At 33.1% G+C, this 25,074-nt stretch overlaps 1 protein-coding gene across 1 annotated transcript in view; it reads right to left on the bottom strand.

Annotated features, from left to right (window-relative positions):
• Positions 1 to 689: 689 nt before the first annotated feature.
• The window catches only part of MDGA2 (MAM domain containing glycosylphosphatidylinositol anchor 2), an 858,597-nt gene continuing 834,212 nt past the window's right edge, over positions 690 to 25,074 (bottom strand). Inside the window, exons 15-17 of the mRNA XM_043471432.1 lie at positions 18,112 to 18,242; positions 7,586 to 7,691; positions 690 to 4,884 (exon numbers count right to left, since the gene is read on the bottom strand). Of these exons, the coding sequence (XP_043327367.1) occupies positions 4,796 to 4,884; positions 7,586 to 7,691; positions 18,112 to 18,242 (326 nt within the window). The 3' untranslated portion in view covers positions 690 to 4,795. The remainder of the gene's footprint in view (positions 4,885 to 7,585; positions 7,692 to 18,111; positions 18,243 to 25,074) is intronic.

Genomic DNA, 25,074 nt, shown 5'->3' with positions numbered 1-25,074 from the left:
CTGAACTGGCATATTTCACATTAAAGTTTCAAGTTTTTAAGTCTTACTTTTTCTATGTAATAACATACATATTTACTTATAAATATTATGGATATCAGCAGAGAACTTTTTATACCATATTTGGAAAAAAGTTCTGATCATTCTGCAGTAGCTTTTCTAAGTAGAAGTAGAAAATGCCAGAGACATTGCTTTTTAAAAATAAGCGCTAAGAAAACTAATCAAGCCAGTTAGTCACAAAGGGAGCATTATAGGAAAGGAAATAACTTGGGATTGAACCCTATGATTTTATTGTTTTCACAGAAAATGCAATAACTCCTCCTTGACATCAACTACCCAGTTGCAAGAAGAGTATACCTTCTGCCTTGTTGAGATGCAGACGAAGCAATTAGTAAGAAGTAGCCATCACCCAAGAAGAAAATGAATTCAGAACAAACTTTTTCCAGTTTAAATGTCTGTTGAGAGGCTCTGATCTTAGAAAGGCACATTAAAAAAAAAGTTTGTTGATAAAGAACATGCATTCAATAGATCCTTTGAAGTCATTCTATCAAACTCTGGTTATGTAGTCTATTAGTATCTTTCAACTCACTAATCAAAACAAACAAAAATTGATAATGAAAAACACCACAGCCAGTTTCATACAGTCTTAAGTATGGAACTAAATTAATTGTTCTTCAAATTACACATTTTGACAGATAAGTTTATTATAAAGTCTTTAAAATAAAAATTCATGTTTGGTGAAAAGTTAGTACAGTTGTCATTCATATTTTGTCATATTTTAAAATATAAAAGTAAAGAATGGTATTTTTTTTTACCATTTTTAACATGATGTGACTGACCAGCTGGTTTGCAATTCTCATTATTGTAATTATCACAATTCATTGCCATGCCAAAGTCGATGCTGTGATGTAGGTGAAGTGAAATACCATTAGTTTAGCCTATTACATGACATTGTGATGCACCATGCATTTTTCAAATCTCTGAAAGAAAATTTAGTGGCAGGCCAAACTTCTAACACATTAAGTGCTATGAATCACATAAAAACAGAAAACATTTTAATCCAGGGGTACGTGGCATATTGTAATTCATGATAGAACTAAAAAATATGTAGCAGGAAAAAAAGAAAAAGAAAGCAGGGCTAGGTTTGTATTATAATGTATGTAAGAGAAGACTCAGATTTTTAAAAAGCACAAAATAAAAGTTATGTTATTTTTAAGTAATGTGTATTCAATAAGTAATATAAATCCTACAAATATGAAGTGGCTATTATTTCTATTGAAAAGTAATAACACTGGGCAGGATTTGAAACTTTTGGAAACTTTGGTGAATTTCAATAACTAAGATGCCATTGTTTTTAGGATGCACTCTTATTTTATATATCACTACACAGAAATGCTGCTAATTGTCATTAAAATATGTCTGATTGCAGAGATGTTAAAATGTGGAGAGACAAGCATCTTTGAACTGATGAAACAGATTAATGCTTCTTATTAATTAGGATCAACTACTGGCAGTAGATTATATGATATAATCTTTCTCCCAGGAAATTAAAAACTCCATTGCCTAATGCCTTCCTATGAGAGAACAACAACAACGAAACACTGGTATCAGTTACACTTAAAATGTTATCAAAAAGGAAAAGGGGGAATACATTGGAGAGTTCAACTCATATACAAAAGTATTAGGAAAAGGAAGGCAGTTGGTAAGCAGGTTAAGTGCTTTAAAGTTGTCATTATTATAACTAATATTAAAGAAGGGAATACCTCACAATTTACAGGTCCTGTATGCCAACCTTTTAAAAATTTCTGCATTTTTATCCATTGCCTTTCAATTATAGCAACATTCAATTTATAGCAACATAAACATTTGCTCTGAGTGAAAAACATTGATTCTGTTTGTTGGTTTATGTAAGCGATCTAGAACCCACTTGAGTTATATATTTTAATTTATTACCATATCAATAAAGTTGATTGATTTGTAGTTCTGATTACTCTTTTGTTTTTGGCACTCCTCTGCAATTTCTCATTTAATCAAAATTACTTTTTGGAGTACCAGCCAGTTCTCATGAACTTCTGAAGGCTTGTGTATTCTTACTGTGTGAAAGGTTATAGAAAGATTTTAGTATTTTGTGAATGTTAAGTAGTAGAACTGTATCTTTTGCTGACAGCAGTTTCTTTGTGCAGGGTGACTTAGGAGAAAAGACTTGATTCTTTTTTCTGGGAAGGACATATACATATCCAAATATTCTGAATGTAGATTACGTTTTGTTGTGATTTTTGCAAAAGCTTCACTCAAATAAAGATCAAGGAAAGAAGGCCAGGTGCAATGAGTTAAGCCTCTCTTTTGATCTAGAATATTTTTATTGATATTATCAGAAATGAATATGCAGAAAATCAATTAAAAAATACGATTCGCTAATATGGGAGAGTGGAGAGAAGTGGTTAGTTGCCACATAAAACGGAAGTCAAGGTGAAGGGAGATTTAGTAAATATTAAGCTAAGTGCCTCAAATATTGTTTAATTTCTTTGGTTTGATAAAATAGATGGGTGACTATAATTTTGAAATTTTGTTCAATATGCCTGATCTGTTCAAATATGTTATTAAATTCATATGTTTATTCTACTTAATTTAAAGAACTTGAGTTAGCTCGATTCTATTACTACTGGAATATTCAGACTGGTCCCCTTCTTAACTATGAAAATACACATTAAATTCCAAGTTCATATTTGTTTCATATTTTACTTTCAAAAGTTTGATTTTTTTAACATGTATTACATATAAGGGAGAGTGCATCAGAGATTCCCTATCAGAATTTCTTCCTGCAGACATTACAGTATATGAAGCACTGAAGATTTATCCCATGGTAACATAACCAGTAAATTGTATAACTAGTCTCATTTTGGTGATAAGTGAACATTGTTCAACAAACACACATACTGCTTTTCATACCTTACCTGGAAAGAGGCTTTATTGAACATAGCTGTAAAATTATCTTTTAAGTTGAATTACTGAATTTGCACAAACATTTCTACAGAATTTTCTTTTAAAAAAAATCAAGCTTTGTCATTTTTCCACTACATTTTGTTGTGCTTTTTATATTAATATTTGCAAATGTTATAATTTAATACTTATATCCCAATTACTTGCATAATCAGTTTTTTAATCCTGGGGTGTTGAAAGAACATATAATAATAATAATAGTATTCTTCTTTAGACAAAGTCTTTTTAAATGAAGTTAAAAGCTGAGATAATTTAAGGAAAAAGATCTTCAAATTTTCATAACCAACAGGTTTAAGTGAAATTTACAATGCATTGGAAAACTGGCTGGTTAAAGGTATGATTTGTCCTCAGGTAGCTCAAAATCATTTTTACAGGTTTTTGTTTTTTTGTAAAAGTGTTTTTTAATCTTGGCAAAATAATAAAATAATATTTCACAATTTGCACAGAGTCTGACTAAAGGGCAGAGGCATATTACCCTCAGTGTTTAGAATAAAGCCAGATTTTTCAGGCCCAGTTCCACTGTAGAGTTTGTATGCACTGCAATCACAGACATTTTCTTGTTCCCTCTAAAGCTAGGGCCAATTTCACTTCAAATGGAGGTTAGAGTTAAAAATCACGCTTGTGTTTTACCACCTTCTGCGCTAATTATTATCTTAACAACCTTTTGTTCTGGTTGACCCATTTAATAACCTGGAAGAAAAAAAGTGTTGCTCCCATGTCTGGTCTCAATGGAAGTTATTTTCTAATGGACAATAAGCCAAAAGGCCATGGCTGTCTAGGAGGTCAAACAACAAATATCTCGTCTGCATGGGCTTACGCAGCAGCTTCGGTCCTTTCTTCTTCAGAAGCGGCTTTGTTGTCTTGCCTGTAATTTGCACATTTAGGCTCTGTAGTTTGTTTATAAAATAGTTTTACACAAACCACTCTTAGCAGTGCAAGCTTCTGAGTTGAAAATTATTCAGGCTTGTCTCATTGAAGGCACTTGGTTTCCATGGCAATTTATAAAAGATGGTGGTTTGGTTTCTTCGTTGGAACAGATGACTTAGTTTGGGTGTTCAAGTGGCCGCAAGCAAACTCCAATAAGCCTGTGTAATGTGTAAGCCCAGGTTTACCATCCTGGATAGCAGTGCATGCAAAAAGAGACAGCATACAGTTATCTAGCTTAGCCATGGGAGGAAAACAAATAATAATAAGAAAGGTGGGGTAGGGATAAGGTGGGGAGGAAGAAGAATGTTTTAAATAATTCTGAGTTCGGGTTATTGTCAAGGAAGGGTAACAACCAAAGGTAAAAGGGCCTACATTTATTTAATTCTCTATGCAAAACCTTCTCAAAAGGAAAATAAATGCCAGCTCTTCACGTACCCTGTTTACAGTGAGGTTTTCGTTGGCAGGCCATTAGGTTTCCATAGTAACAAGCAAACTATTCATTTGAAACAAAACCAGCCATGACTTTGTGCTTTGACAAGGATTTCTATAGCTCTTTTTTTTTTATTTTTTTTTTTTCCGAGTTCAACCAGATGACCAGATGATGCTGTAATCTTTTTAGCCATAGAAGCACCTGAAGGTCTCTTCTCTACTCAGGTCAAGATTTTCTTTTATTTGCAGTGTGGAATAAGTTATATTTCCATGATGTCTTTTTATCCCCAGTGCTTAAAAAAATTTGTTTTTATTATTTTATTTTTGAGTCAGTAGTCAGTGGAGGAATCTTTGGTAGTTTGTTTTTTCAGTGTCCATTTACAAAGACTCTTTCTTCATGCTAGTGCCTGGTGAATCTTTTATAGCCTCTGCCAGGGTAAGGTCACCTTCGAGGACTTAAGATAGAGATGAGGACGATAACCGGAAAAAGCCATATATGTATTAAAATTCCAACAGCACCATCAACGGAATCTAAAGACAAGGAAATAAATGCCAAGAGACAAATGGAAAAGGAGACTAAGTACCCCATGTAGCTACCAATACAACTTTAGTGAACTAATAAAACAATTTTAGTACACAGAAGATATTTTTGGAAAACATTTGTTGTTTTGTTTTGCTTTATTTATCAGATTCATTTCCAGACAAGTGAAAAGGAAAATAACTTGAATATATGCCTAGAAATTTGATAAAATTAAACTATTTTCAGATTTTTGAGTTGATATGATATGCTACAAAACCTGTTCAGAAGATATTTATATGAGTTTGTGGCTTAGCTCAACCTCAGAGTTTTGTTGGCCACATGAAGGCATGCACACAGAGAAAATTCTCAAAAATCTAAAAGGTCAGCTTTTTTTTTTTTTTAAGTTTTCAGAGATGTTTAAGCTTAAAGCCCACCGAGAGAAAATCTACTCTATGAAAACTAGGTAGGGATTATTATGGGTAAAGGAATTAACTACTGCAAATAGTGGATTATATATATTTAGATCAGTCAATTATCTATAAATTAGGTAAATAATTTTTTCCTTAGTGTAATTTTTTAAAGTGCTATGAAGTCTGTTCTAACTAAAAATTGTTTTACCGATCAGCCTTGAGATGCCTCCTGTAGTTGGTAATTTAAGTAAATTTCATATCCACATGATACCTCTTAGAATGTGTAGTTTACCTAGGAGGACTAACAAGGACAAACCCAATAATTCATTAGCCTGTCTTAAGCTATAAAATGGGTCTCACCTAGGGGCGAGCTTAAGCTATAAAATGGGTCTCACCTAGGGGCGAGCTGGAGTTAGAAAGAGACACACAATCTCAACTTTTGATACCATGGCCAGAGTGCTACATTTACTACTGGAGAGGGGTTGGGAGCCTGAGCAATTAGGAAGAGGCCTTTGGCCTCCAAGCTGGTTTGCACTTAAAAATTAACATAAGGTTAATATTCATCCAACAGTTTTCATCAAAGTGAACTTAAAAAGTGATAGTTAAAGAGAAACAAATGTAACAGAATATTATCTCATAGCAAAGAAATTTTTTCATTCAATTAGATTTATTTTCTCTGATTTACAGAGGCTAAATAAAGATACCGCCAATAAATATAGATATCTTACTTAAAATAGTCACACATTTTTCTGGATTTAGTAGTGTAGGAGAAGAAAACTGATTATGAAACTGTTCCATCATATAATAATAAAGTGCCTATGGGTTTTCATGGTCATTTCACTGTGGCTACATTTCTCCTTTCTCCTTTTGGGAGAGTAAATTATGTTCTCTTGCTTTCCTCATTTGGAAAGTGTATTTGATTTATAATAATTTTCAGTGATTTAATTATCAAAATGTAAGATTTCTGTATAAGATGGTAACTATCTTCAGTTAATATAATGTTGCTGTTGTGGATCCATGTTGTGAAATTCAAAAGAAATCTCTTTTCCCTCTGAGAAGAATGCTTGCTTTTCTGTGTATTTGATAAACCTACTTCATTTGGATTTAGCTACTGGTTTTCTAAAGCAAAATTAGCCAGACACAAGAAGAAATTTTTACTAAAATTGTTACTTGAAATGTTAAGTGTAATGACAAGAAGGTGAAAAAAATGAGCAAAATGGCTCATTGTTGTAGACAATCTTAATTTTTGTCTCTTAACAATGTTCAAAAATGGATCAATTCAGTTTTTATGAGCAATCAGTGGGCAGTTGTATAAATTTGACTCTCAACATCCAGACCGATATAATTTCTCACCAAATATACTCAATTAACAAAGACTCTGATTTGCTCTAGACTTACACAAAGTGGATTTTCATGCTCTTTTTGTAAGTATTAAATCATTGATTATTTATTTATATATATTTAGTTTGATACCTCTTTAAATAACCACAAAATTAAAGATTCCAGATGGCTCTATGAAAATCCTTCAATTGGAGGAATTTTTCATAAGAATAATATTGAATTTCTCACCTTCACATGAATAATATAATGAGGATTTTAAAGCAACAACCCAACACATAACTCTGATACTTTTTGCATTATTTGTAATTTTCTATATAAACCTCTTTTACTAAAAATGAATTTTTGGTGAAAAAATACAATTTGAAGATATCATTATATCATAATACTCAACCCAGAATAAATAGTGAAACCAAATTACTAAACAAGATTGTGATGCACGTAGGAGATTAATCATACCAGGAAAAAAATCAGGCTACTCCATTACTTAATACATATATACTAAGACTCATCACAAGATTGAATCTGTTAAAATGGTTGGCAAAAGTTAGACCTAGAAAATACATTCATAAACTTGGAGGAATAAAAATAGCCATGGCTATACAAATGTAAGTTGATTATTTGAATTAGCCAGATATTTTAATAATAGTTAAAAAATCCTCTGAAATTAATAATATAAACAAAAAATATTTAAAAACCTTAATTAAAAATCAAACTGTGCTTGCCTTATATGAACCAAAATCAAAATTACTTTTATTTTAGGTCAAATAATTAAGGTCTAGTGTCTACCACTGGATTTAATAATTTGATTTTAAAATATGTTTGAAATTTTATGAGTTTCATGCATAAAAAATTTTTGAATAAACAAATTAAAAATAAATTCATTTTAACAATTAGACCATATTAGCCTAATAGTCATTACTTTACTAACATCACACCAACAGATCCAAGAAGAGACACTTACTCTTAGTCGTTAGGTCTTGTTTTGCACATTCTCCTTCTGCAATTGATACATCATCAATGGCAATGTCACCTTCTATGCCAGGACCTCGAATACCTTCAAAAATGAGCTACAAATATGAATGAAACAAACCTAAATGTAGAACTTTGATTTGCAGATGAATTTTTATTGAGAAATAGAGGAGCCAAACCTAAAATTGACAATCCTGGTATCATTTATTATTGGTGGTATTCAGAATTCTTGCTTGCAAAAAATGTTTCTCAACAAAACCAATAATAAGATCTTCCTTGTACAGCAGTTTTCCATTTTATAAGCTCCTTGTCAGTTTTAAAACAAAACTAAACCTAACTGAATAATAGAATAAAAACAGCTACAAAAAACAAATCATATCACTTTTTGTTTTCATGGGTAAGGAAATTTTTTTTCTCTGAAATAGATTCCCTCCAATGTCCTCTAAACATATCTCATAACACTGGCTTTCTATTAAAGATACATTTTATGGATGAATCAGTTCCAGGTTCATTGTGACAGTGCTATGTTTACTGAAGCCCAGAGCAAGTGTGTACACAGTGAATAAGTTAATCATATTCCCCATATGCTTTGTTTTTAAAGATATTTATTGTTTTTGAAGATATTTACGGGTTTAGTGGCAGATCTTCAAACTTCCAGTATCTAGAACAGTGGATATCACAAAGTCTTAAGACATTAGTGATGAAAGAATAGATGAATGAAATCAATCTACATTTATTGCTAAATTCTGGATACAAAGTCAATATAAGGACAATTAACAATTTTTTATTTCATTTTTGTAGACATAAGACTCTTTGTAAACTTTCTGTCTTGTCTCACAAATTCTCCTTGCTTCCAGTATCCTTTTGGTAGAAAAAGTAACCTATGCACTTAGTGACTATATTCCCAGAAAAAATTCTATGTACCAAAATGAAATACCTAGTTTGTTCTTTCTGAAGAAAAATTAACTTAATAAAGAACTATGTTCAACATCAAACTAATGTGTGTAATTTAATATGATCTCTAATCTTATTTCATTGCAACAAATTACAGCAAAAGTCTTTTTTTATGAATATAAAATTTTTTGTTTCTGTCTTATCTTAGAGTGTTTAATATGACTCCTTACAGGTAAATTTGTGGTGATTTTTCTGAGGACTTTCCTTTCCCTACTTAAATATGGTGCGTAAGAATGAGGATAAGTTTCATGATTTTATAGGATAAAAAGATTTGAGAAGTTTTTTATTATATTATTATTACATTTAATTTAGAATTAAATTAGATATGGAGAGGATTTCTTGCTTACCTATTTTGAGACAAGTATTATACGTTAATAGTATAATATTGAAAAGCAATATTTTTTGAAAATATCCAATTTGGATGCTTTGAAAAGCATCCAATTTGCCTTATATCACTGAGGCCAAAATAAAATGGCAGACCAGAGTTAAAATATTTAGAACTGAGTTGGCAGTGTATAAATGCTCCATCCTCAGACAGAATCATGATGGAAGCCTTAGTTTGGCTGCCTGGGAATGATAATTTGCATTTGACTTAGGGTGGGGTTTTGGAAGATATCTGGGTAGTGGCTAAAAAACCCTCAGAGGACTATTTAAATTACAAGAGACAAGATTTAAATAAAAAATCAATGGTATAAAAATTCAAAAGCACTGACTATGGAAAAGGAGAAGTCATTTTAATGGCGGCAGAATAGTCCATGTTATTGATAGAACAAAATTTATTTAATCAATATGTATTGTTATTGTTAGACAATAAAATTATTTTCAGTTATTCTGAACAAGGCTGAAATGAATATATTTCACATAATTATTATACACAATTATTTGGAACACATGGTTCTTCAGGATCATTTTAAATTGCCCCTATCAGCAGTCTATCTATCTGTGAAAAAGTACTGCCTTTTTCCTAACCATGGGTGTTTAAGTAATGGGGCTTTTTTCCTTTTTTTTTTTTAATACGTGCTGCTTACCTGTAAAGAATCAATGTTAAGAGTAAATCAATGGTTATTCCCACCCCCTTCTTAGTTTCAGTCATGTGATGCTGAGTCTTCTCTCCTGAAGATAACAACATGAATGGAATGTTATCTTGGAGAAAGTCAGAACTCAAAATTCATGCTATTATGAGTCTGATTCCACAAAATCAAATATTTTCCACTTTGTCCCCAAGACAAATACTATACTAAATAGAAGTAGGATGTTGTCATCACAATTTTTTCTTTTATGCATGTATTTTAAAGATTGAATGGAAGAAAGTGTAGATTTCTGCCTCCCAGTCAAATTTTAATCCTGGAAGGAAGCATGAACAAGGATGTGTTTGCAAACTTTCCTTTCCACCAACCTGGCCTTATACTGACTTTTAAGCAGTGAGCAGCCAGACTCTACCTTTCAGTAAAAGAATGATCTTGCCATTGCTCAAAGCATTTCATAACTTCTGTTACTGAGTTTAAAGTATTAAAGCCTTCTATTTTTCCTATTAATTTTCTTTTTCTTCCCCTCTTTCTGCCTCCCTGTGCAGCTTGATCAAAAACACAAGATTGAACCTAGGCTTGTCCTAAAAACAAAGCTTCAAGCAGCAAGGCTGTGAAGGACGCTGCCGCCCTTCTTGTCTGGTCAGATTGGAGGGGTTGATGGGAGCCTTTTATGGTAAATGTCAGGGAGAAGATTGACTGACGTCTTTTAATATGTGTGCTGTTTGCCTACTGGCAATGTTGACCACAAGTGTGTAGTTGGATGAACAGCAGAAATACAAATCAGCAAAAGTTGAATTGTCATATGCCCAGAGGACTACCTCTATCTAGAACATTCTTTTATAGGAATACTTCATGGTGATCCTAAATGAAGTAGTAAAAACTGATTTGTAAACTTATTGTTTACATTTATCTGTACAACTATAGATGATACAGTTTGTCTCCGAATAAAGTTGATTACTTTCCATATAAGTGTAGCAGCATTTTAGTTATTGTGTGGAAAAAAAATCAGAGAATGAGTAGCAGTTATTACTGGGATGATAAAAGTAACTTTTGATGATCAAACTCTTGGTACAGTTATCACTGGTACTTTTAATATTTATTTGAAATCTTGTGATGATAGGGAGATCCAATCCAACAGGCTAGAGAATCACTGTAACCTTCCTGATGGTCCTGTTTGGACAAGAAGAAAGAAAAATATACTGTGCAGTGTATTCATTTGTTTCCTTTAATTTTCATAGCAGCTTTGTTATTAGGAAGATACAGATTGTCTTTTAACTCACTGGACTCTCACAAAGAAATATTTATTACATTATTCTCTTTATGCTCTGAACACCAACTACAATGCTATCTGAATGATTATGACACATAGATTCTAATAGACTTATAAATGGCTTTGAGACGAAGACCTAGAGCGATACTTTCTCCTTTATATTGTTTTTGACTATGAGATAGATAACAGAGATAAAATGTATACGTATTAAATTTAAATAATGTACCTTGGCCAAACTTTCAAGTGCTTTTAAAAATAAATCCTTGGTGACAAAAATCTTTTTTCCTCAAACACAAAGATGAGAAACTATAATAGTCCATTATAATATGATGTATCTCAACTTGGAAGATATGATCTGTATGCAATGAAAAAAGTCTGAATTATATTCACTCAGAGAAGAAATACTCTCTAAATTAATAGGTTAAATTATGTCATATTTTAATTAAGTACCATCATGATTCTGACTACTATTACATTACAAGGATAAGATTATGTTCCTTTCCTCTTCAATACTTCTGACACATTTGGTTTAATTGCCTTCAAGAAAGAATTAATGGCATCTAGATTCTCAGGGAGAGAATGTTGACGTTTAGGTCTCCTGAAAGAGGGTTCAAATTACTGAGCCTGTTCTTCACACAATCACACTGATCTTATTTAAAATGGTTTCCCTTAACTGAAGTGACAAATTTAAAATGGTAATATTTTCACAGTGTGTGCATGCAATTCAGCATACTTAATATGCAAGAAATACTGCATGATCAGAAAATTAATTCCTAGTGAGTAAATGCTAGTGGGAGTTTAAAAAAATATATGTGAATTTCTGTATTAGAACTACACTACATAAAATTAATTTAATCCATCAATTGATAGTTTCTTACATTTATTTATAATGCTTTAAAGCATAAAGATAGAGATGTCAATATGTAGGAAAATACAGATGATGCTATTAGAGCTGATGTTCAAATATAATTTCTCAGAAAAGTAGGAAGAGCTACATGTAGCATTAATGAGTAAAAGCAGATGGGGAGTCAAAGATTACAACACAGTTCTGATGATCTGACCTCAACATCAATGGTGCCTTCTGCAAATGTTTTCTTTCTGATGAGATATATTGGTTCTGATCATTACTGCTAAGGCAAAGTCAAAGACTTGGAATGCAGTTTGAAAACTGACAGTGTACATCACTTGGAAAAACCTCAGGATGTGAATAAATTTGAAAAGAGCTATTAACATTAATAATTTTACCTTTGTTTTATTACTGGTTCAGCAAATAATTAGACTATCCTCCCCCCCCACCTTTTTTATAGGTAACATGTGGATTTATTCAGATTCAGAAACACACTCCATCGAGTGTGGGCCATCGCAGAGGGGAGTATGGCCTTTCCCCACTTCTTATGTGCAAAGAGCAGGAGAACTATACAATAACTAATACAGAAGAGATGTGAAGAGAGGTAACATAATAAACAGTACAGGACAGGGGGGTCTGGCATGCTGCAGTCCATGGGGTCGCAAAGGGTCCGACAGGACTGGGCAACTGAACAATAACAACGACAACATAATAAACAGGTGGGTAGCCTAAATATTGATTTTTTATTTTTAGATTTTTTTTTCCAAGAAACTACATAAATATTAACACTGAGTGTAACTTCTCAAGACTCTGCCTGTCCAGCTTGCTGGATAAATGTCAGTTGGTTGTCAAAGCTTCTAATCTTAAATAATAACATGAGCTTTTGACTGCTGGCAAAAACAGAAAGAACTAGATGGCACTATCAACTGCAATTAGAAAATGTTTTCAATTGTTAGTTACTTCAGGAGCCATCATCAAGTCTATAACTGCCCTTGAATTTGGCTTAAAATGTCAGATATATATCTACACAAGCATGCAATGTCTACTAAGGACAACATTTTCTGGATTGTTATTATTCTTAGATAAATATAAAAGCAGAATGATGTGATGAGAGCATTATAATCTCTTTTCCAACCCCTATTTAACGTTAAGGATTTGTGTGATTTAAGATAAATTGTCTCAAAGCCTACTTCAAATCTTTAAATGAGAGTATTAGAATAGCAGATCTCCAGAATTCTTTTTGCCTGTGACTTAGAAAATGTAAAGTCAGTCTCATAATGTCTCTATACTTTTCCCTCAGAAAATGTCTGAAATGTACTGTGAAAGAAGTAAAGGATTAAAAAAGGCAGTTAAATGTCTTCCTAGGTGTAGGATATAAAACAAAAGGGACACTGTAAGAACAACACTGTATTAATTTTACTTTTTAGAAACTTTTCCCCCTAATCCCTCTGAATATAGCTAAATATATTTTCATTACAAGCACTGATCATGCTAAATTAATTCTAGAAAAAGAGCCCCAAAGAAATTTCAGTAGGAGAAAATTTCTATTTGCCTGGAAAAGTACTACACAATAATGTTATTGTCAGCTAAGCAAATATATTGGACAGACTTAGACAAAGTACTTTGCAAGTGGTGGTTTTTTTTAAGAGTTTATGATCAAACTAATTTGAATGTATACAAACTCCTAACAAATAAAACATAAAATGTGTCAATGTTAACAGAGGCTCAGAATCACTTATTTTTCATTTAAAATTCCAAGAGGTAAGAGAAACCCTATCCACTTGAATTAAAGACATCCTTGGATGCCACAAATCTATATTTGAATAATATTAAAACTTCTCACAATTTATATGGCAATATATTTCATACATTTTTTTATGCCATGCTTTTCTGGTAGGCATCACACACCAAAGATTTTTGAGAAGCTTGATAGTTTATAAATGAATTTTGAGGAAAAAAATAGTTAGAAAAAAAGTTGACAGCAACAAGAAACTTGAAAACAAAATTAAATTTTAAAAATTAGAGTAGTATGCCGCAGTTGTGTTTCCTTGAACAATCAAAATTTATGAAGTGATGCAATCCTTAGCCAATAGACCTTTAAATATCTTGGAGATAGGAGAACCTAGAGATCTAATATAAAAAATATTTTACTTATCTTCATTTCTCATTAGTAATTTAAATAGCTTAGAAATTCATTGATTCAAAATCTTCATTTTTTGATTGCCTTCCCTCCAGGATAGAGTAACAGAAACCAGATTTATCCTCCCCACTGAAATAGCCAAAGAACTTGACAAAAATGTTGAAACAATGGTATTGAGAACACTAGACCACATCAGGTAATGAAGAACAGTGAACCCTGAGTGATAGAAGTCAAACAAGGTTTGTTCTATGACTGCCCTATGCAGAATTTATAGATTATGAAGAAAGCAGAACAAAAGTAGAGCCTCCTAGAAAATCTGGGTTGAAGAGAGAGACCTGAGAGTCCAAGGCAGCTGAGTATGTAGGATAGAAAACCAGCAAAGAAAGAACTGGAGAGAAAGAGACATCTGCAGAGGACGCCCCTGAAGTTCTCAGCAAAATCCTGATTGGGACTCGAATGAAAGAAAACTACCTAAGGCTGGGAAAGGCCCAGAGAGATGCATTTAAGGGAACAGTGTCCAGCTAACACAGGACTTGGAAAAATCTCATTATTCATGGGGCATTGGGTAGAGTACTCAGAAGACTTTTGCCTCAGTACTGAGAAACAATCAGCCCGCTATCAAAGACTATTCTAATCTCACCTAACAAATCTTTACAGCAAGTACAAAAATTATCAGAACTTTTCTGAGCATTAACAACTAAACTACATCCACAGGGCTTTCCCTGGTGGCTCAGTGGTTAAGAATCCACCTGCAAATGCAGGGGACAAGGGTTCGATCCCTGATCCAGGAAGATCCCACATGCCTCAGAGCAACTAAGCTCCTTGGCCACAACTACTGAGTCAGTTTGCCTGAAGCCTGTGCTCTGCAACAAGAGAAGCCACAGCAATGAGAAGCCCGTACACTGCTTACAGCTAGAGAGTAGGCCCTGCTCTCCCCAATTAGGGAAAGCCCACGCACAGCAAAAAAAAACACAGCAGAGCCAAAAACAAAGTAAATCTTGGGGGAAAAAAACCTACATCCTCAAATAAACTCCAAAATAAATACAAAAAAAAAAAAAATCCAGCACCTATCAAGGTAAAATTTACAATGTCTGACACCCAGTCAGACTACCAGACATGTAAGGAAGCAAGAAAATAATGAGTTGTAAAGATGAGAAAACATCAGTCAATCAAAACCAACCAAAAACTGGCACAGATGATATCATTAGCAGAAATTAGTTATTGTAACTTAATTTAATATGCTCAAAACATGAACTTAAGATATGAAAAGCATTTTGTAAAAAGCCTCAAACTGAACTTAAAGAGGTGGAAAGTATAATAGCTAAGATGAAAAATACTCTGAATAGAGTTAAAAGTAGATTTCGTGTGTGCTAAGACACAGTCCTGTGCATGGACCGTAGCCCGCCAGGCTCCTCTGTTCATGGGATTTTCCAGGCAAGAATACTGGAGTGGGTTGTCATTTCCTTCTCCAGGGAATCTTCCCAACCCAGGGATTGAATTTAGGTCTCTTACGCCTCCTGCATTGGCGGGTGGGTTCTTTTACCACTAGCACCACTTGGGAAGCCCCTGAAAGTAGATTAGATATTGCAAAAGAAATGATTAGTGACTGTGAAGACAATTAATTATGAATAGTGAAATAATTTTAGATAAGATGGTGGTTTCCTAATTTCCTTACCACCCTATGCATTTCTTAAGTGGGAACTCTATCTAAGGACCAGTCGTCTGGACTTGACCTGCTTTCCAGTTTGAGAATCACAGTCTTCAAATTCTGTGGGCGCCAAACTTTCCTGGATCTTCTTCCTTGTTACTCTAAAAAATACTGCTTGATGAATGACTTACACATGTTTGTCCTCAAAGTTTCAGAAAAATATATACAATAGCCCTCTGCACATCGTTAAGAGGACATTCCACAGGTGTGTTATGTTAACATGTTCAGAATAGAAATAACAGTAATCATCCCGGTATCTTTTCTGTTTTCCTCTCTTTGTTATTTAAGGTAATGGGTAAAATAACAGGCATTACTCAATATTCTCTAGTTAAAAACTTCTTGGTCATTCATGGTTACTTCCCAAATTCCCAACATAAAAATGTTCTGCTAGTTTTTATACCCAAGTATATCTTGAAATTATCCTCTTTTCTTTGTACCACTTCCCTGGTTTTTCTCTTCAATATTCCTTATGTGAATTTTATAAGGGTCCTAACTGGTTTGCAGGCCCAATTTTACCTCCTTGAATCACCTTCCATACAACCACCCAAGTGATGCATCATCCATCCCATCCCCTGAGTAAAATCTCCCATGACTCCCCAGTGCCTATGCTCTTGAGGTTCCTTAATGTCATCTCACACCAGTCTTTATTTTTGTATTCCAAATTCCAGATAAACATCTCTATGTTTCTCTGACAAATCCTGTGATATACGACCTGCATGTTTTATTTACTCTGAACTTTGCATTGATATTAATATTAGCCCCTTTTCTGAGCTGCAATCCTTCTCTTCAGTTCAGGTTTCACCCCATGCTATAGGCGCCTCTTGCTTGTCCATACTCTTCTTGTTCATTATGTGTGCCCATAGAAACTTCTGCATATTTTGTTACTGACATTATTACATTATGTAATGCATGTGTTTAGATATGTATTCCCACCAATCTGAAGTAAACAATCATTATTAAATCTTCATGCCTAGCAATGTGCCTGACATACAGTACTAGCTCAATAAATATTGAATTGCTGTCTGTGACAATAAATGATTGTCCTGAAGGTGTGGTGGTGTTGGTTTAGTTGCTTAGTCATCTCTGACCTTGCAACCCTATGGACTATAGCCTGCAAGGTTCCTCTGTCCCTGGGATTTCCTAGGCAAGAGTATTGGAATGGGTTGCCGTTTCTTTTTTTAGGGGATCTTCCCAACCCAGGGATCGAACCCAAGTCTCTTGCATTGTAGGCAGATTATTTACCACTGAGCCACCAGGGAAGCCTATCTTGGAAGTACTCAATAAATATTGACTAAATTGATGTCTATAGCAATAAGGAATTATTCTGAAGGAAACATTAATATAACTATTCCTTAAATGCTTAAAGTATATATATTGGATTTAATAATTTTGTGTTAATTAAGGCAGTGCTATAGAAAGCAAAAATATGTCTTTTTAGAAAGATTTTTTTGATGCCTATAGAGGTATGCACATTTTAATATTAAGGTTACTTCTATCAGTAATGCTTTGGAGTTCTATCTTCCCAAGTTTAATCTGGTTTAATAATATGCTGCCATGTATTCCATTTTTACTATTTTATTCTTTTTCATAGAAAAAAATTATTAGTATCTATGATTTGAGTTGCTTTTATGTATTTTTAGATAATCAACTAGACTTACTCCATTATTCTTTACCAGAGTGAACAACTGAATGCATTTTTATCATCTTGGTAAGTTTTAGAAATGCAATTTCTAACTCAAAATCATTACAACTTTATAGATTAGGTTACCAAAAAACAGTATTCCACCAATTAAACATTAGCATAACTGACACTGTGTGAATTTCCATACCCTTACTAAATGCCATAAAATGCAATTAAGAACTCCCCAGTATGAAAAAAAAAAAAACACCTCAACCTGAGTATATAAAACACATATATTATATAAAGTTATTAAAATCAGTAAACTACATTATTTTCTCCATTAAAACAGTTTCATGATAAATTGTTTCTAGCCATGATGACCACTACTATAATTGCTAAAATATTTATTATATATTTGCAATTAGTTCTTTCTCTTAATCCTATCTAAGCCTTTCTTTTCTACATAAAAAACAAATAAAAGCAATTTGTTTAAAGTTCTCTGATATTGAAAATCAAAGTAATAAATTACTAAAATGACAAGGAGACACATTTTGTTAAAGCATACAAAATTCCATCAGTAAAATTCAGATTGAGAATTGATTACCCAGCTTCTGTTATGTAAGAATCTATGTTGTTTGTCTTCAAGGAACAAAGTATGCACATATGATTTTATATAAATGGATTACATTTTCTTCAGGCAAATCATTTGAATTCAGATAGACCATTATTCAAACATATTACTTGAGAGATGTTCCTTAATAAAAGAAAAGGGCATTTTCTCTTTTTAGCATTGCTTTTAGAACTAAAGGGAAACAATCATGTGATTTTTGTGATGCTTATATCAGAATTTTTACATACTCTTTTTCTAATTTTGCTCAGGTTCTGCCTTTAACATTATGCTCAGGTGCAACAATCTATCCATCCAAAAGACATGACTGTTCTTTTCTTACCTGAAATGAAGTAATTGGATATATATTAACATGTGCCTCATTCCATCGTTGTCCTTTGTTCCCACTTGAAGACCACAGTGGATTCTCTATGGTTGTCTGTCCTTTCAAACGTAGATAGACATTTAAAACACCTAAAAATAACAATGTAATTTTATTCTGTGTATTTATTTTGGCTTCATACTTGTTTCTCCTTAACTGAGCACTTGTAAACTTTTAAAAATGAAATTTCATGGCATGCTCCAGTGTCTGCTCTTTTCTTCCTCTCTCATTTCCAATCTTACTCTTAGGACACTTGGCATACATGGCGGGTCTCCAGAGGTGATACATCCTAATCTCTAGAACCTCTGAATGTTATCTTATATGGCAAAGAGGCTTTGCAGGTATGATTAAATTAAGAATTTTGAGACAGGAAGATTATTTCAAAAAATCTCAGTGGGCCCTATGTTTAATCACATATATCTTTTTTTCTAAGACGGAGATTTGATAGAGGAGAGAAGGTCATGTGAAAGAGAAGATGCAACACTGCTGGTTTTAAAAATGAATGAAGGAGCCACAAGCTGAATGCAAGCGGCCTTTGGAAGCTAGAGATGACAAAGAGACAGATTCTCCCCTAGATCCTTCAGAAGATAGCAACCCTGCCAACATCTTGATTTGAGCTCCATTATACTCATTTTAAATTTCTGTTCTCTAGAACTTTAAGATAACACGTGTGGTTGTTTTAAGTCATGAAGTGTGTGGTAATTTTTGTACAGTGGCAACAGAAAACTAATATAGCATGTAATCATGTACTGACTATAATGGTTAAAGTTTAATGAATTTTTTATCATCAGTTAACATCAGTCTCAGTTCATTTTCAGTTTACTTTTCATCCAAATCTCTTTTTCCCTAAAAGAATTGTCTCAAGAGAAAATGAAAACAGGTTTTGTCTCATGATTTGATGTATCTCAACAGTCTCATGTTCTACACATAGTACTAACAGTAATGATGATGATAATAATAATATGATATGTTGAACACTTCAGGTAAGAAATGAATCCTCTCAATAATTCTATGAAGTACTTAATACTGTTATCCTCATGTTATAGATAAGAAAACTTAGAGTGATTCAGTAATTTGCCTTATATCATACAGTAAGTAAATAGCAGAGGCGGAATTTGAACCCATTGAGTTTTAAAATCTGGTAACTTAATGCTAGGCAATCAGTATTTTAATAGATGCAATTTAAAAAGTCAGCTTTATTGAGGTATAATTTACATGCAATAAAATTCATTTTAAATGCACAAGTCAAAAATATTTGATCAATATATATTATAGTGTAAGTATCAATTCAGCCAAGATACAGAACATGGCAGGCCTCAGCGTCCCCCACTATCTCCTGGAGTTTTCCCAAGTTCATGTCCATTGAGTCGGTGGTACTATCCAGACATCTCATTCTCTGTCATCCCCTTCTTCTCCTGCCTTCAATCTTTCCCAGCATCAAGGTCTTTTCAAATGAGTCGGCTCTTCACAGCAGATGGCCAAAGTATTGGAGCTTCAGCTTCAGCATCAGTCCTTCTAATGAATATTCAGAGCTGATTTCCTTTAGGATTGACTGGATTGATCGCTTGAAGTCCAAGGGAATCTCAGGAGTCTTCTCATTGAAAGAATTGAAAGCATCAATTCTTCATTGCTCAGCCTTCTTTATGGTACAATTACCACATCCATACATGACTACTGGAAAAACCATGGCTTTAATTATACAGACCTTTGCCGGCAAAGTGATGTCCCTGCTTTTTAATACACTCTCTAGGTTTGTCATAGCTTTTCTTCCAAGAAGCAAGTGTCTTTTACTTTATGGCTGCAGTCACCATCTGTAGTGATTCTGGAGCCTAAGAAAATAAAGTCTATCACTGTTTCCATTTTTCCCCCATCTATTAACCATGAAGTGATGGAACCTGATGCCATGATCTTAGTTTTTTGAATACTGAGTTTTAAGGAAGCTTTTTCACTCTCTTCTTTCACCTTCATCAAGAGGCTCTTTAGTTCCTCTTCACTTTCTGCCATTAGGGTGATATCATCTGCATATCTGAGGTGACTGATATTTCTCTTGGCAATCTTGATTCCATGTTGCACTTCATCCAGCCTGCTTTTTTCATGATATCCTCTGCATAGAAGTTAAATAAGCAGGGTGACATATACAGCCTTGAAGTACTCCTTTTCCAATTTGGAACCAGTCTGTTGTTCTGTGTTCAGTTCTAACAGTTGCTTCTTGGCCTGCATATGGGTTTCTGAGGAGGCAGGTAAGGTGGTCTGGTATTCCCATCTCTAAGAATTTTCCAGTTTTTTGTGATCCACACAGTCAAAGGCTTTAACATAGTCAATGAAGCAGAAGTAGATGTTTTTCTAGAATTCCCTTGCTTTTTCAATGATCCAATGGATCTTGGCAATTTGATCTCTTATTCCTCTGCCTTTTCTAAATCCAGCTTGTATATCTGGAAGTTTTCAGTTCATGTACTGTTGAAGGCTACCTTGAAGGATTTTTAGCACCACCTTGCTAGTGTATGAGATGAGCATAGCTTATGTACAATTACTTGTTATAAAGTAATTTATCCTTCAGATTTTTAGAGCAATTTTGCCTAATTATTTATTCATAAGACCACCTGTATTCATATTATACACAAACGAATATTTATGAACACCTAATTTTTAAACAATAAAAAAATTGCATTCTTTACATCATAACTTTCACTTTCTAACTGGATGAGCTTGATGTGGTCTCTTAATCTCTCTGCCTTAATTTCCTCATCTGGTAAATGATGATGATGACTGTAACTAGCATAAGTTTTTTGTGGAAACCAAAATTAGCTATAGTATATAAGCCATAAATTGTCTCAAACATTATCTGCAGTATATTTTATCTATTGAGATATCAAATACTAGGTCTTTATTTCTCTTTCAATGCAATAGATTACATCAGTATACACTTCTTAATGTTGAACTATGAGTATACTACAGGAATAACTTGGTAATAGACTACTATTTTCTTACTAGGTTTGATTCGATTTGCTAGTATTGTATTTAGAAGTAATGCATCTATATTTATACATAATATTATCCACTTTTCTTTCTTGTTTTATCTTTCCATGTTGCATGTTCAGTTTTTGCTTCAGAATCTATCATCTTCTATCTTTTTCCATCAGTGTAAGAAATAATCTCAGGCTTGTCCTTCATAGTACAGTACTGATTCATTTTCCACAATTTGGATTCTATCCTTCTGCTCCTACTATCATCTTGATCCAGCTGTATTATTTCTGATGTTACATTCTTTTCTGATCTTATCAAATTCCCCTTTATTTTGGTCATTTATCTAATTCCTTATTTTCTTGTTCCACTGTTGTATCATTCTTATCTTTTTTTGTTTCATACAGTTCATTTTACACTTTCTTGAAAATATAAATTGTAATTCTTCTTTGACAATATGTGCTTATTTTACTGTGTACATGTTAGCCTCTTTTTATACTGTGGGATCAAGCCTGATTTCCTCTCTCTCTTTTTTATCTTCTTCCTCTTTATTCTTTTTAAATAGTTCTAAGTAATCCTGTGGCATTTTCCCTAAAACCATTAGTGGGGCTTCTTTTATATGCACAGCATGGGTGTGGATTGTTAGCTCCTCCTCTAAAATTTAAAGCTATAGCCCAGGTGCATGTGAGGTTTCACTACTATATAATGACTCAACAATCGAGAATAAATGGAAAAGTATTTGTACCTTTGAGCCTTTTAAGAGTTGAACTTTCTGGGGTTTTTTCCCTATACTTGGTGAGCTATTGTAACAGGGAGGAGCTTTCTAAATTCATCTTCGCTAGACTCTCAATGAGGCTCAGTTTTTCTTGCTGGCTGTTGGTCACTTGTGCATCAGATATGCAATCTTATACAAAAAGGAAAAGTCACCACAGCACATATTTCTGTGTGGTGGAATTGCATTCTATTTTTAAACATGAATCCACAATTGGGAGGGCTCCCAAGGAAATCATGCCCAAATAAAAATAAACTGTGTTAAACATTAAAGTGATAATAATTTTTTGAACCTGTTGTCACTGGATGAACAAAGTGTTATGTAACAAATACCTTTTGAAAATTATGTAGTAAGTAGTCTGTGTGGGGATTAGATAGGAAAGGACTGCTTGTCAATTCCATGGCCTGCCTCTAGCTGCAATAGTCATAACTGTACTGAATTAAGATCATTTCTACTGATTTCTACTTAAACTACATTGCTTTTCCAGAAAGGAAAGTATCAGTTATCTTACATTAACTTTTTTTGTATTTCTTAAATGTATCACCTTAGATTTTTTTACCCAGTAGAGGTCTTTCAATAGCTTGCATGTAAAAAAATGAAAGATGCTCCCTCTAAGCTACCAATTCAGTTCAAGTTGTTCCATACATTAAAAAATTACCACTGGATACTTTAGTAAATGAAGTGCTAATGTAAATAGATGGCAGTGAGTGAAATAACATTTTATACAAAGGCTTATTTCTCTTGGTAGCATGAACTGCTATTTTGATTGCAGTGAGAGGAATCAATTCTGTCACCAAATCAGTATACAGAAATATCTCTTAAATGTTAATAAAATGATAATATCTTTTTTAAATCTATTCATTTTAATTAGGCTAACCAAGCACTGTTTAGGTCTTTTATAATTTACTTACAAAAATACATACTTTTGAAATAATATAGATATTAATAGATATGACTTACCGCTCCTATATCAATAATAAAATTATTATATCAACATTGAATGTATTTTATCTCAGAGAATATGCTTTGCCTGTGATCATGTTTACTATTTTATTAACATTTTATTTTTACCTACGTAATATAAACTCAAACTTGGATTATTTCTATTTATATTTATTAAATATGTACTATGTTAAAAAGACTTTTCTTAGGTCTAAAGAGGCCAGGTCTGAATTATCCTAGATTTTGAATTAATTTTTGAATAGATTTTATGGCTAGATTTTATTTAAAAGCAAGTATTTCTTATGTTATAACAAAAAGACACTAGAAATATAATTGATTTAAATAAGTTCTTACAAATATAATTTAAATGTCTATTCCATTATCCAAATCAACAAAGAAAAATTATTGATTCACTAGTCTATTTTAGAGCTGATGAAAAAATTACTATTAATAGACAAATGATAAAAAGGAATTCAGTACCAGAAGTTACTTAAATTTATGTCCAGATCATCTTGATCAACAAAGTGAGGACTTGAGAAACAGAATAAAACTATTCAAGAGAAATTTGATTTAGCAAAGCTGATTCAGCCCATTATTATAGTATTATAGTAAGAAAATTCCAAAGTGAATATAATGGATTGTGTTAATACCCTTTAAAAGTAACTTTAAATCCTCAGAGGCAGGGTGTTTATGCTTTGGTAAGCACCAGATATCAATAGGTGTGAATTTAATCATCCCCAAGAATTTTCAAATGTTATGTAGTGCATGAAACAAGTTTGAAGTTGGAAAGCAAAACTTAACTGTATTTTTCTTCTGGGTTTCCTATTTCTTATCTTTTGGTCACCAGTCTTTAAGAGTCAGGGGCCAGAGTTAGGACACATTTATCTCACGCTTAAGGATTACAGTCAATAAATGCTGTACAATAATGGTGTAATATCTCATGAGCTGTGACCTGAGTTTTGGAGTTATTCATGGTGCTATTCAATAAGACAATTCCTATTTTAGTACTATTTCATATAAACTGCAGTATAAAATATAATTTGCTTAAATATTACTTATAATTACTACTACCAAGTTCTCTTCCTTCATTAAGTCCTAAACATAAACTTGCTTCTAATTATTTTACTATAAGTATTTTTTATATATTTTAGATAAGTAATTTAAATATATGTCCTAAAATGGGCATACTCTTTTAAAATAGATATTTGAAATTACCAAATTCATATAAATTAATCTCTAGCTTGATTTACTCCAAAGCCTAGGGAATCACTTGCATATAAATTATGTTTTCATTCTAATCAGTAATACAGACTCATTAATTTGAGCTTCAAGATGTGCCAAAATCATCTAGCTCCAGGCAAGAGCTATGTCTATTGATAGGTAATTGGTAACATCATTTGTATTATACACACAGACAAAATGGGAAATTATAAAATCATTATTTTCTGCCTGAATAGAAACAGCTGCATGCATTCATTGTTATTTTTTTAAATATATAATTGCAATGATATCTTAAATTTTAAAAGTCAGTTTACTTTCTCTGGTCATTACCATGCCTTCTTGTATCCAGTTGAACCTCTATGTCAGTATCAAAAATTTTACTAAAACATAGCTTTCATAAGACTCTATTTCTCCAATATATGTCAGAGACCATTATAGATTTTGTCACTATTTGCTTCTAAAACAGAGCAGGACCCTATGGGGCCTTCCCAGGTACAAATCCTTTTCAAGTCCCCCATTTTTAATTTATTGGAACAAGGCTTCAGTTTCCTAGACCTTCTGGGTCTACCAAAGGGCAGATTCAAATAGTTGCTATTCAGAAGAGTGAAGAAAGGCGGAAGCAAAGGAGGAACAGGCAAGAAACAGTAGGACAATGATGGGGCAGGGTCCTGGGTCCTCCTGAAGAAATAGACATAAAAATATCTTTGAATTCTTCTGCAGGACCAAAGGCACGAGATTCCTGGAGTACCACCTCATTACCTCACCACCAACCAATCAGAAGAAAGTCTCACACCCTGCAGTCCTCACCCCGAACTTTGCCTATAAAACACTTCCTTAAACACCATCAGGGAGTTTGAGCTTTTTAGCTTGAGCTCTGCATTCTCCTTGTCCATTCTGCAATAAACTTTTCTCTGCTACAAACTGATATTTGGATTTGTTTGGCCTCATTGTCTGTAGGGCACATGAACTTGCTTGTATTCAGCAACACTTATCTCTTTTAGAGGATGGCTTACATTTCCTTTCTTCCT

This window comes from Cervus canadensis, chromosome 6 (assembly GCF_019320065.1).
Source record: "Cervus canadensis isolate Bull #8, Minnesota chromosome 6, ASM1932006v1, whole genome shotgun sequence".
Lineage (NCBI taxonomy): Eukaryota > Metazoa > Chordata > Mammalia > Artiodactyla > Cervidae > Cervus > Cervus canadensis.
Note: the sequence above shows the minus strand (reverse complement) of the source record. Positions and strands in the feature narration are given on the sequence as shown.